General features: G+C 35.8%; 1 protein-coding gene across 1 annotated transcript in view; it reads left to right on the top strand.

The window, feature by feature from the left end:
• The window catches only part of LOC145278099 (uncharacterized), a 62784-nt gene that overhangs the window by 5145 nt on the left and 42804 nt on the right, over window positions 1-14835 (top strand). The window contains exons 3-4 of the mRNA XM_080130362.1: window positions 10657-10701; window positions 13486-13633. Coding sequence (XP_079986488.1) covers window positions 10657-10701; window positions 13486-13633 — 193 coding nt within the window. The remainder of the gene's footprint in view (window positions 1-10656; window positions 10702-13485; window positions 13634-14835) is intronic.

Raw genomic sequence — 14835 nt, 5'->3', positions numbered from 1 at the left:
TGAGTGCTTTAATTATTCCAAATATCGGAATAGACATTTTTATAAACCTTTTTAAATTTTAAATTACAATTAATTTTAAAACTCTACGATATAAAATACATTTTAATTTTTACTCATAATTAAATAATAAAACTAACAGATATATAAAATGTTAACAAAAATATAAAACTATATTTTAAAACATCATAAAAAAAATCCTATATTTATAACAATATTACTTATGAGATGGGAAAGGCTAGAGAGAGTGGCTACATAACTAAATTATTTTATTATGTTAAATATTACTGTATACATGTTTATTTATATTATGTTTATTATTATGATCAGTATATCTATGTATGTATTAATAATTTAACCGCAAAAATTCCCCATTTGTTTGTTTCGCTTTGTAGCAACAGATGCCACACACAAATTAAAAACATCTAAACTAATAGCCACTATATGATATAGCTTTCAACACTCATTTTATACGCGTTTTAACGTAAAAATAAAGATACATCATTACATTATACTACAAATGACATCACACTCACAACACATGTAGAGGAAACCGTCCTTATTTTTCTTTCTAAATATTTAGTCCTTTCGCTGTTATCAGTTGTCACTATCACAAATTCTACACTTGGTTACATCCGCCGTAATTGGCTCGTATATTCAGACATCTAACCTAATGTTATCTTATTTTAAGTTCTTAAATAATAAAGACTTTCTCAGCTAAGCCCGCCCAATTTGATTTACTGGCAACTAAAAATTGTCATATTCCGTACTTCAGTTATTTGCGTTTTAAACAAACAGTTACTAAAATTAAAGTACTGTGTCACTAGGAGACATAATATTTAAGCTAGCGTAAAGTTCATTTAACGCTCCCATCATTTCAGTCATTGGACGATCCTTCAATAATCAGTCCCCGCCGACTTCCTCAAACATCAACAACAAATTACATAGCCCTTGCAATCGCATTTTAACCATTGAACACATTTTTACATTATTTATTTTATTTTATTTTATTTTTATTTACATAAGCATCATAATTTATCAAGGCCAAGAGGACACTTGAGGATAAAGTTTAACGAGTGTACAGTAGAAATTGGGCAATATAGTAACAGTTAGTAATTGAGATATGTTAAATTAGTTTACTTATATGGAACGACTCATCAAAAACTTGTTAACGTTAGACTTGAAGACAACTATATTGTAGTCAGCTGGCAAACAGAAAAACGGAAGACAATTCCATAGGGGTGCCGTTCTAAGAAAGAAGCTTTGATCATAGAATGCACGCTTAGGTTTAGGCACAGATAAAGAGTGGGGGAAACTAGTGATAGTATTTTCATCTAGACGGGTGTTTCTTGTGAAAGTTTGTCGAGGGAGGACCACAGAATGGAGCTCAGCCGAGCACCTGCCCTGAAAATAACGATAAAGTAGAGACAAACTCACAACATCTCTTCTGTGAGATAGAGGTTGCAAGGAAGAGAAAAGGGCATCCCCACAAGTCTACGAAGTGTATTTTGAACTCTGTCAAGGCAGGATAAGTCCTTTCTAGCAGCTCCTGTCCAGATGTGGCAACAGTACTCCATCCTTGGACGCACCTGGATCTTATATAGATAGAGGATTGCATCCACGGTTAGATATCTACTGGATCGATAGAAGGATCCGACCATTTTTCCAGCGGCCTTGGCAACAGATTTAATATATGTGTTTCATTTCAGATCAGGAGTAAGGGTCAAGCCATGAATCTTGTCACAACATGAAGTCTCCCCACGACGAAAGCAATTCATTTCAATTGATGCCAGACGGGGATTAGAGCGTTGATGATGTAAAGATAAAAGCTTGGTTTAGATGCATTAAATGAAACAAGCCACCTCTTTCCCCATTGTACCGCTTGTTCAATATTAGAGGAGAGAGAATCAGAGAGAACTTGGTCGTTTTCGTCCTTAGATGTGCTACCATAGATAGTAGTTTCAACAGCATAAATGTCTACGAATGGTGTAAGGATGTGATTTGGAAATCATTAATGTAGATCAGGAAGAGAGTTGGGCCCAGGATTGACCCCTGAGGGACTCCAGCATTAATACTAAGAGCTTCTGATTTCTGCCCATCAACCACTACTCTTATGTAGCTATCAGAGAGAAATGATTTAATAATTGAGAGGACACTTTCAGCTATACCATAGTTGGAGATCTTGTTAAGTAACCCTTTATGCCATACTCTATCAAAGGCCTTTGATATGTAAGGAGCAATTGCCCTGGAAAAGTAGCATCTGTCGAGAGAGTTGCTAATCCTATGAGAGAATTCTGTAAGCACATCAGCTGTAGATCTAGCAGAATGGAAACCATATTGTGTGTCACTAAGAAGGTAATTTTTGCTAAGATGGTTGATTACTTCTCTATTTAACACAACTTCCAGCAACTTACTCATGGCACACAGAAGACTTATTGGCCTGTACTGAGAGAGGGATGAACGATCGACTGAATTCTTAAATACGGGGCATACCGATGAGATTTTCCAGGGTGACGGGAAGCAATTCTCCTTAAGACAACCTTTTGACAGTTTTGTAGGGATGGGCGCAAGTTCAGGTTGTAATCTTTTGAGTACTATAATTGGAATATCGCCAGGGCCAGTTGCTTTACTGGAATCAAGGTTTTTGATTAGCTTGGCAACATCACGTACAGATATACGTGTATCACATTTTCTCGAATGCGAATCTCGCGGTTTGTTTACAAACACGCGTTTGAGCACTTTACAAGTAGCGGACGGATGTTAATTTAAATAGACATTAGGACAGGTTAGTTGCGGGCACCACTTCCCTGGTCGAGGGGTAGAACTGCCGACTGTCATCACGATGGTTCTAGGTCCGATCCTCGGCTTGGGATAGGTGCTAGTCTAGCGGCACTGATGAGTTGTAATACAATGAAACACGACTGTACGTCGATGACTACAAATATATTTTATAAAGCCCCCCTCTTTGGATTGAGCACTGCCGTAAATAATATCACTCGCTTCTTAATTTGGCTGAAAAATGCGAAGCTCGCTGTTTGTTTACAAACAAGCGTTTGAGCACTTTACAAGTAGCGGCCGGATGTTTATTTAAATAGACATTCGCACAGATTAGTCCCTCGGCTTGGGATAGGTGCTAGTCTAGCGCCACTGATGAGTTGTGATACAACGAAACAGGAATGTATGTCGATGACTATAAATATATTTTATCACATTTTCTCATACAGGAGAAAATGTTGGAGGTTGGCAGCATTAGTCGAAAATGTTAGAATAAGCTGCAAACTTCTTGGCAAAGAGTTTGGCTTTGTCTGATGCTGAAGAGATTATCTCCGGTCCATTTATTAGAGTTGGGATAGAGCACAGGCTTCTGTTCAGGATGCTGTTTGTTATTTGCCAAAACTGGTGGAAACCAAGTCGCTGCTCAGCTACCGTCGACTTGCGTTCTTTATGCGATATGTGTGGATTTTTATATGTGTGCGTGTTCATGCCATACATATCACTCTTAGAGTGGATTGTAGCTGTCGGACTGCTGTGTTTTGAAACTATATTGGATCATAGTATGTGTAAATAGGTTACTTTCCTTCATTTCCTTCTCTTACTGAAAATTGAATTGATTTTAGTTCGTCAATGCGTGTGTGTGTGTGTGTGTTCCGTTGCGCCTGAGAATGCAATAACATTTCGTCCCCTTATGTTTCTTCTTAACCTACTATTTTGTAAACATCAATTTAGTTGTGTTTTTAGTTCTTTTTTTCGTTCTTACACAACCTGCCGTGCTTATGTATATACATAATCTCTCTTTCTTCCACTTCCTAACTTTGCGACACATACCCTATTACTTGGAGTAATGAATTTTTCAATGACCTGACGTACGCCGATGGCGTAATTTCCAGGGAACTAGAACCGGTGTACCAAAAAAGTGTAGACAGACACGCAGAGAGTATGGTCGTCACGACCAGTCCAGCAGTGAGCAAATAAATTGCTGAATTAACGTTTTTTTATGCATATTTATTTAATTGCCACTGTATCGTCCTCGTTATTTATTCAACCACAAATGCCTCAACATTTAAAAACGAGGTTTTCATACTGACACAATAAACCCCCAAAACAATTTGACGACGAGAAAAACTCAGCTTTACACAAAATATTTTGTAAGCGACTATTCGAAACAGTTTAATTGAAGAGTATGTTGAAATAAAAAGAAAAGGAAAAAGAAAAAATGCAATTAATCCGAGGTTTTAAACGCAAGAAATTTGAACGAAATTCAAAGTAAAATCTTTTTGTCATTTTACGAACATAAACAGTAAAACAGACGTTTTGGTAATGTTTTTCTTTGATAGATGGGAAAAAATTGTATTTGAAAAAAGCTCCGGCATGTATTCATAAACTGTAAATAGTTAGAAATTATATTTCACTTTTTAATAAAAACGAATAAGTAAACATACTATAAACTCTGAGTTGTGAACACAAGAAGCAATTAGCCTATGTTATATATAAAACTGTCTACTTTAATGCAAATTAGACTTTCAGTTTGAAAAACGCAATTGTCCCTTTTTGGAAAAAACGGAAGGGTTCATTTCTAAAGGCCGACCTAATTTTGCGCATGTGTCTCTTAATTGACTTGTTTAGAGCAATTCATTGCAAACTGAAACTTTTCAATTTTTCTCTACGCAGATTTTTAATATATTTCTCTTTCTCCTAACTTTCGTTGAAAATAATAATGCATTCCTATGAACTGGAAAATTGCATAATTCTAGTTTTATGTCTCAAATTTTGACAATATATTTTGCTTTACCTGATTGTTAGTGCAAGTGAACCTTATATTTTCATTGAAACGTGGAAATATTATTAAATTTTACTATCAGGCAAAGAATGTCATTTTTGCTCCAGTTAATCTTTGGAAACCTATTCCTTCTCCTGTTTACACACACACACACACACACACACACACACACACACACACACACACACACAAAAAAAAAATAAAATAAAATAAAATACATTTTTTTGCAACATCGAGATGTTTTATCCAGTTTCAGATAGATATTTGTAGAACGATATCAAATATGGAAGACTTTAAGGACATAATTACGCAATAGTTGGAGGAAAAATTGAAAGACCAACTCTAATAACAAACAAAATTACAATGTTGGAGGAGAAATGACAACTTCAACAGAAAGAACAAGCCGCAAAGTTGCTACTTAAATAGAAGAGACAAAAGGAAGCATTTTTATAAGACAGAACACAGTGATGGCATAACCATATGAAATTCCATCGATAACTTTAACTACCTACCCGAGAACGAAATGACGTTTGACGCTTTTTTATAGGAGATACAAGGACTTATTTACTGTTGCCTTCCGCGAACGGAGTAATTCAAGAAAAAGTCCGCATATTTCTACGGTAGCTAAAAACCGCTACACACAGTAAGTTCATTGACAATATTTTACCAAGGAAGACACGCGAGATGGCATTCTCCTGAGCGGTTAAACTTTTATCTGAATTTTTCCGCCCGAATGAGACACTTTTTCACAAATGGAAGTGTGTTTACCTGGTAAAACGCGATGACAAAGACCTTTATCACTTTGCCTATATTGTTAATAAATACTGCGTCGACGTTCGGCTTGCTGTAATACTAGCGGGGGATTTCGAATGTGTTATTTTTGCAAAAGGTTTTATCTCAGCAATAAAAAAACCCTCAAACATAAGACTACGACTCCTACCTAGAATCGAAGGCGAAAAAGGGTTTGCTTTCCAGACGTTGGCTGAGGATTGCCAGCGTGTAGTTAGTGTAAAAACGACTATCGAAACATTGAGGAATCAGGACCGTCATAGGTGCGAAGAACTCGTTTCAGACTAAAGGCTTACGCTCATGGGCGGAAAACAACGATGAGAAAAATCAGGCATAACCAAAGAGTGCCTATCCAATCAGAAAACCAAATTCCCCTACAATACATTGCAACGGTTGCGCCGGACAGCATTGGTCCGCAAGACAAAACATACTATGAGTGTTACAAAAAAGGCAATAACAGTCGCATCGCAAACAGAATAAAAGCCATCGGGTTCATTGAGACAAAATTCGACTGGAAAGTTGAAAAAACCCATCAGAAATAAGTGAATGTCAAATCCGAAAGATAGTAAAGATACACTTCGGCTCCGGCTCAGATTTGTCGATTATCAACCTACACACAAGGAAAAGTTTGAAAAAAAAAAAAACAACCGTTCGAACGACAAATAAGTTAGCTCGAGTAGTGACATGCGATGAAGTGAAATTTGACGGAGAAATGACCATCAATGTGACGTTTAATATCTCTAGGAAAAAATGTTAAAGTGTATGTGCAGAAGACATCCGAAAACACTTCTGGGTGGATTAAATGGAGTGATTTTTAATTGTGGGATTAACCCTAAGAACACATTCTGCCCTAATGTAGAGGACGCATACGCGGTTTCACAACGACTGATATGCTTAGTCAATAGCCAGATTCGACTTAAAGAAAAACATCCTAAATGTTCTCAAGGAGAAACGAACGTTCCGTTTGCGGTATTTGAGAGCATCGATGAGGAACTGGATCGGCTAAAAAAGCCCTAGATACTATCGAGAGTGAGCACTATCAATTGCATACTGAACAAATAGACAAGAGGAACAAGCAAAGCACAGCAAAAGTACTGAAATATGAAAGTAAAAAGATCCTATGAGGCATATATATATACACACCCATCCAATCTAAGGAGATCGGATATCATAATAGTTAACAAGAAGGACAAATTCTGCCAGATGTTAGATTTTGAGGTTCTAGCAAACCACAGAATGAGGAATAAGGAACCGGAGAATCAGGGAAACTACAGAGAACTGGGCAGAGATCTAAAAGGAACCTGGAAAATGGAAAAATTTAAAATAACGCCACTAAAGGTCGGGAAGCACATACCATATAAGTTATATAAAATACCAATCAGATTCATGTAGCGCAGATTTCTCAATGGGTCTCAATGAAGCTGTTAAAGAGTACCACCATCCCCTGTTAACACTAGAGTATTTATTCAAACTAAACGGTAGTAATTTTTTGTTAAGGTAAATTGAAACGACAGGCACTTACATACCCCTGTCTTAGAGAACAGTTCTAGGCTCCTCTGCATTAATACGCGCATGGTACTCTACAAGTTTTAGAGGTTAACTTTCAAGTTAAAGACGCACCTTCGATTTTTGCACAGGTCATGGACACCCCGCCAGGCGGCATGAACATCATTTGCGCCTACTTGGACGACAACGTCATTGCCACAACCGAGCATCGCCAACACATATATAATATTTTTATAAAGAATTTCAAGCTTCGGTTTTAAAGTAAGGGAAGATAAGTGTGCCATTCTCATGAACTTGATAAAATACATAGGCCACATAATTGATCAAAATGAAAGGGAAGAAGCCATAAAGAAATGCCTTTCTCAGATAATGTTAAAAAACTGGAATGTTTTCTGGGAATGGCGAACTACTATCAAGTTTTCATTAAAAAAAAAAACATGCATTACGTGCACGTCTCAATGAACGAATTACTTTAGAAATAAAAGACCTGGAATGAAATTGCGTCTTACGTTGTTTTGGACACATTTACATCGGACTTTTTTTCACATACTATGATTCAAGCCCGAAAATAATGGTAGCGAGCGATGCAAGCTCATATAGTGTTGGGACATGTATATTTTATATAATGCCCGAGGGTATCAAAAAATCTGCGCCCATGCATCCAGACAGATACTGCCATCCGGGAGACAGTACTTGCATGTTGAAAAGGAGGCATTGCACATCAGATTCGCTACAACGAATTTTTGTAGATATTCACATGGCAGAAAATTTACGTTGCAAACAGACCATACGCCGTTGCTTATGCTTTTCTTATTTAAGAAAATGCTTACAGACGTATATTACAAAAAAAACTGCAAGTAAGGGGTACAATGTTATGGAATTATAATTTTACACCAGAGTACTTGTTATCAAAACAAATTAGCTACGCTGATAGCCTATAATTTTACAGCGGAGTAGTTGTTATCAAAACAAATTAGGTACGCTGATAGCTTATCTAGATTAATATGTGTGGAAAGGAACCTTTTGTAGGATTCAATCATTGTGGTTCGTCGTACTGACTGCGAAATAAAAACTGATAGGCAACACATTGTGAGAGACTTTCAGGTATCCGAACCTGAAATTTAAAAAAGAAACAGATAAGGACGACTTTATCTGCGACATAAACAAATCGCCATAATGGAGATTAATGTTCATTAAGTATTCTTGCTTTGCGACTAGGTGTTACTATATGGCGAAATAGGGGCTATTCCAAGAATTCTCCAGAAACGAATTCTTGCAGGAATTTAATCCAGGACGCTCTGAAAAAACTGAATTAAAAGCGTAATGGTTAGCTGGATCTACTGGTCTAACATAGAGAAACATTACATGGAGTACTCTAAATTTTATATCGACGTTTCAGGTCCGCTCGACGACCACTATTACTTAAACGTAGTCTAAAGCTACACCAAGTGGCCTGATATATTCAATTGTAAAATAAAATCGACAACTCGGACAATAATAAACTTGCTTACATGAAGGTTTTGCTCGTTTTGGTGTAGTAAGCTGCATCGTGAGTAATAATGGAACTTAGATCACGCCTGCAGATGTCAAATGTTTTTGCAACTCGTTCGAAATATAAGAGATAATCACTCCCAATATCACGCAAAATCTAATGGCTCAGGGGATTTTAATGGACACTATAAAGACAGCACTAAAGCAGGTTCAATGGACACCAGTAGATGACCCCTTTCAAAAGTTCGTACATGCGTACAAAATGTCACCTAATTGTAACACCCAAACAGTGGTCCCACAAGCGGAAAATATGTTTGCGCGGAAGGTGAGATTCGCTTTTAACAAACCCTTAAAAAGAGTCAGGACCACATATGGCAACTTGCAGACGCAGTAAACGTTCCGTGCCAGGAGAAAGAGAGAGAAAGAAAGCAAGAGAGAGAAAGAGAGAGAGAGAGAGTTCTCTTCAAAAGTTACACAAAAAGCACCTCATCCTATGACGTGGATACGATCTGTAAAAGAGTCGAGGATACAGTATATATCGTGTAAAACCCCTAGACGTACCCATAAGCCTCACCAAAACTTATTAACATGTCGCACAGATGACACTAGCTATAGAATACCGTTGGAGGAATAACCGATCGACACTACTTCTAAACATTTTATCCGGAAACTTCCTAAACAACACCTGAATTAAGACGGTCTATTCGAAAAAGATAGGCAACCGGTCCATCATGCTCGATCCGAAACGGAAGAATTACTAATAGCTTTTAATATAAAAAAGGTTATGGGAGTGGCTTGGGAATGGAAAAATGAAATAATCCATCACGTCCCCCGCCCATGACGTAACTACTTTTATTACTCTTCTCTGTACACATGTATATCTGTTTTGACATTTGAACACAATTAAAAATGGCGTATTTTACATGCTAAAATTCTAAGATCCAAATGTTTTCTAATGTTTCTTATGTATAATTGAATATAAAGATATATATTTATTTTGGAGCAGAACGAACACAAGGGACTTCCCCATTATAAAAAAATGGGGGGGTACAATATTTTGGGAATATAATGATGTATTTTCCCACACAGTTCGGCGATTCTATTTATAAACGATGCTGATGGAACTGACGGATCGAATTAATTCACGTCCTGCAACCAACCAATCAGAAACCAGAATTGCTCCATAAATATTTAACTTTTCTCAGTAGCAATTTACGCATGTGTTTTTCCGTAAAAATCTTTTGATCTGTTGAACTGTCTACTGCAAACCAGTCACCTCTCAAGACTTGTGTGGAACAACGAACCATCGGAAACTGTTCTGAAACTAGACATAGCTTACCTTTCTAGATCACGTTTATGGAGTTGGATTTACTTAATTTTAATCACATTGTTTTGTACAGAAATAAGTAGCAATTCAGTTCCGCTTTTCAAATACCATTTTCTTAACCACTGATTCTAGTCTTTTACTTGAACTAACTTTATCCCCCGGTCATCCTCAGATTACCCATAGACAACCAATGGTGGTTTACTCTGGAGTCTGGGTTGTTTAAGCAGAAGTTATTATCACTGATTGCTTACTAAACATAAATATTAGTGTTTCCTAGAGTGTGAGTGACAATATATATTCCCGGATTTTCATCAATATCTACTTTTTTCGATAACCTCTCTAAATAATTTGATTTTATCGCATCATCAGTTTACTATTAAATTGAGTCTTTGAGTCCTTTGCATTGATTTAGAAAGTAAATGTCAATAACTGTCTTCAAGCTTCGAGTGGAGGTATAATTGGTGATTTCTCCTCTCGGTTTTCCACCCTCTTGTCATGTTCGTTTGCGGTAGGGGAATGTCAGCTTATTCAATTTATTGTAGGTTTGTCCGCTGCGCTCATATAACTTTTTGATTATTATTTTTATTTTATTTGAAAATCTACTTCAACTGAAGTTTAGTTAATCGACATTGATTTCTTACGTGCATGGCTTTCTAAATTCTAGGGGGTTTATCGTCGGTGTTTATTATTGACATACAGTATATGACATCGATGGACTAATACCTTTTTATATCTTCTACATAAGTTCTTTTTGGATTCGATCTTTCAGTTCCGTTCATATGATGGTGTGTGCTTCCAAAACAGGCAGATAGTTGTAAGTATTATATTTATCAAGTTTTCTCTTTACTTCTAAATCTTGTTTATTTGCTACAAGTGTAAAATATGTAACAATAATTAATGTATTACCCCGAGTTGGCAAAATATGTGTACTAAGTAACAACACAGTTGTATATGTTTCAGATTGTCTATTAATGAAATTTAAATATCTACAAAATGAGTATAGAAGTTATTATTAAATTAGGGTAACCAAAAGTCGAAACATCACACGTTATACAAAGCGCACGCTATGAGTTATAATCTGATCAGTTGTGAGAAAGATGAACATATTTTGAGATCTCGTTTTGGGCTGTTTGCTTAACAAGTAAAATATGAGCTAAGCATTAGCTGCCTCAAGTTGCGGAAGATGTCTAGCGTTTGCGGATAATACTATTGATGAATGTACTTCAAGGCGTGGGTTTATAAAATTCTGGTCAGGCCATTTGTCTCTCCTTGATGAGCCTCACAGTAGAAAGCCATATATCTTTAATGGCGGAATCTTAAAACTCGCTATTGCAGAAACACTACGCCGGCGTATGGTGAACTTGCTCGAATGTCCATCGTTTCAGATCAAACAGGTTTCACCTGTACCGACCAGCTGAGACTTTCAGATAAAGCAATTGTTCCTCAGAGACTGTTCAAAGGCCGCAAAAGACGATGAGTATCAATCTAGATGTCACTGGTTTTTAACTACCGTAGCACATCCTTACTTAATCAAGTGCTTACTAGAAAATAAGAACGGGTTATTTTCGAAAATCTCTAGCATTCCAAACATTTGGTGTATTCAAAAATTATTGTACCACACACCAAAAAGGCGTGCAGGGTTACACTTCTTGCTGGAAGATAGGTTCCCAAGTTCGTCATGTACTAGAGTAAACGAGCCAATGAGGCACTAAAGACCTAAACCTTAAACATGTGCAACAGACATTCTGCCAACATAGGTCAGTAATAATGAATGTTCATATCTAATTTTTCATAGGTTTGTGTGTGTGCGTGTGTGGTACAGGTATTTTTATATACCTTCTTAATGCGTCGTTGATCTTCCACTTGGAATTCATCTTGTTTTGGCGGGGATACTGGACCTGTTTTGGACGAATATTCATTTACTCCAAGACGATGAATTGGTTTTATAGTTTTTATTCACCTTCCAGATCGATCGCAGAAGAAAAGAAAGTGAATTCTTTGCTTGCGACGGCAAGGTCTTATTTTAACACACGTCAGCTCGCCCCCCTCGATTAAAGGGGAGGAGACGACCCGTAAAGCCCTCTACTCTAGTCTACGTCCCAAATCCAACTCCCGATACCAGCAAACCTGATCACGTGACTCACAAGCAAAACCGATCAGCTGACCCTCATTTCCAGTAAAACGCGTCTACAATATAATTTACACACCTCCCTTTATTTCTCGATTAATTTCCTTACAATGTTACAAATGGCAAATAAATTAAACAGCTACCCTCACGTTGCTGTATGCCGATGGCTATTAATATGTCTGCTCTTTTTCCTTAAAAAAACTTATTTGCTTAACTTTTATTATATTTTTAGAAATTACAAATTAATAGTGGGAAACTTGTATCCTTTAATAACTGCAAAAAATTCTGCATAAAATGAAGTGGCAATCGAACTTTTAAGAAGAGAACTGAATATGTTTATTGTGTTTAATAAAATTAAAATTAATTTGATTAGATTTTCATTTAAACACAATCTTCAGCTTGAATCTTATTAAAATCAGTGCTAAAAGAATTCATATTAAATGGGTGAGAAAAGGGGGTATGGTACTACTTCAGTGATGCTTTATATATAATAAACACTTCATTAAATTTATTTCGACACGTGTTATATTACGTAAAATAATGCTTAATCTATCATATTGATTTATTTAATGACGCACTTAGTAAAGTATCCGTTACAGAAACGGGATTCCCATCACTTGCTGTCGATGGGAAAAACTATTATAATGGACGATTTTAGGTATTTAGCGGCCCCAAGAGTGAAAAGGTGTGGTTTTGTTTTAAAGCAGGTTTGCCGAGGATGGGTACCTCGAATGGAAAAGTGCAACGAGTAACTCTGCGCACATTCCATTGAAATGTTTCTTAAACCACTAAGATGCCGCATGCGTCTATGGGGTGAGGGTTGGACGTTAGTTGACAAAGTGAGACATATCAGATCGAAAAATTTTCTGAGGCCTATTCACAAATGAATGGCAAGTGTTAATTATACGCAATTCGTAGTCGAATGGTAGCCTTGTAGTGATACAGGATACTCTCAGGTGTGCTAGTATTCTAGCTTGATAGAGAGAACTCACATTCTTTGCAGCAGTTTACCAATGTCCTGGATGTATTTGTATCAGCTAATATTGCTCGCAAATGTGAGGCCGACGAGTTTGGATGAAGAATTCTAAGGTATGCAGTTATTTGTCATGTATATATATATATGTTGTAAAAGGAGTGTCTTTTTTAATGGGGGAAGTATTGCTAAGCTTAGCCTAACTAGTATAAAATCTAACCATGCTCTTGCGCTACAATTTTTATTTTATCACGATCCATTAATTGTTCTACATTTATGCCCATCCGTTGATCCTTCATAACTATAAAGAGTGTTGTATCCTTAGCAAATATAGTCATTTCGGACTCAATATTATCACATTTATTTTATAAAACATTATAATAGTACAAAGTATGTATTAATTAAAATACCATAATCAATCGCACTTTACAACCGGAAAACGCCCGGAAACATTTTAATCTGTTTCAATAAGAATTGGATATTGTTTCATTTCTTAGACCCCTGAAACAATTTCAAGCGATAATGAACCAAAAGTGCAGCAGTATCCAAGCCAGGGACATGGCTTTCCCAATGATGAAGTGCAAAGCAGCCAAAACCACCCTAAACCAGGATCTTCTATCGATACCAACTATTCTATTAATAAAGGTAACTATTTTATTTCAACACATGATAAAGGGGGTAAAACATGTATCGCCTTTTGCTGTGTTCTTATATTATTTTTTTTTACTCTGGTCTAAATTATCTCCATCTAATAATAATTTTTGATAATAAGAAAATATTTGAATAAAAAATAATAAATACATAAATATTTCCAATTTAAATTAGCGTTATGACATTTACAAAGCTTTATCCCATAAACTAGTTAGATATTTTGTAAAGCTAATCATTTCATTTAAAATGATTCCGATGAATATAATAATTATTTAAATGTCATTGTTTTTTTCAGGTTAATTAACTCATATTAAATATGTAGGGCAATAGAAGATACTCACACGTATTCTATATAGAAGTAGATGAAAGTAAAATAAGATACGAACAACATAGCAGTGCGAATTAGCCTCCAGGATTTCACAAAACTATGCCAATTAGACTAGTAAAATATTAAGTTACAGTAAAACAATTCCGTTTGAGACCGAAGAAAAATAACAGATTTAAACTTAACAGCTTTACAGAACTACATTTTTAGATGATGCGATAAATAGTTTAATAATATATCAGATTAACATATAACAATATATGCAATGTTCTCCTTTTTGTTGTCGCTTTATTTTCTTTGGTTTCCTTTAGCGTCTAAAATATGCAACAGAATGTTAAAAAAGTGTTTGCTTTTTTATTGTTAAGATTATTTAAAAAGGGACATGTGTAATGAATGTGCATGTTTCCAATTCCAGATAGGTATCGTCTGAAAAGAGCATTATATAGATAATATAAAACGGCCCCTATTATCATATTTGAACTGATTGTACCGATGACTACTCTTATCGAAACTTTCTGAAATAAATATATATATCAGATTTGCATTAAGTTTGATCAATATATATATATATATATACATATATATATATATATATATATACATATATATATATATATATGGATATATGTATATATATATACAGGGTGAACAAAAGCAACGGACCCCACCACTAATTAGGCCATGTTTCTTAGTGTTTTGTCCGAATAAAATGGAACTTTGGGCAAAACTACTTTATTATATTAAAAAACATCACATCGAAACATTAGGGTATTTGACCTTTTTTCTTCGTTGACAGTCTTCTGCTTTGGGGGGGGTCACCCTGTACACACACAACCACACACACACATCTATATATATATTTATGCATATA

This window comes from Euprymna scolopes, chromosome 6, assembly GCF_053919585.1.
Source record: "Euprymna scolopes isolate OS-2025 chromosome 6, ASM5391958v1, whole genome shotgun sequence".
Classification (NCBI taxonomy): domain Eukaryota; kingdom Metazoa; phylum Mollusca; class Cephalopoda; order Sepiida; family Sepiolidae; genus Euprymna; species Euprymna scolopes.
Note: the sequence above shows the minus strand (reverse complement) of the source record. Positions and strands in the feature narration are given on the sequence as shown.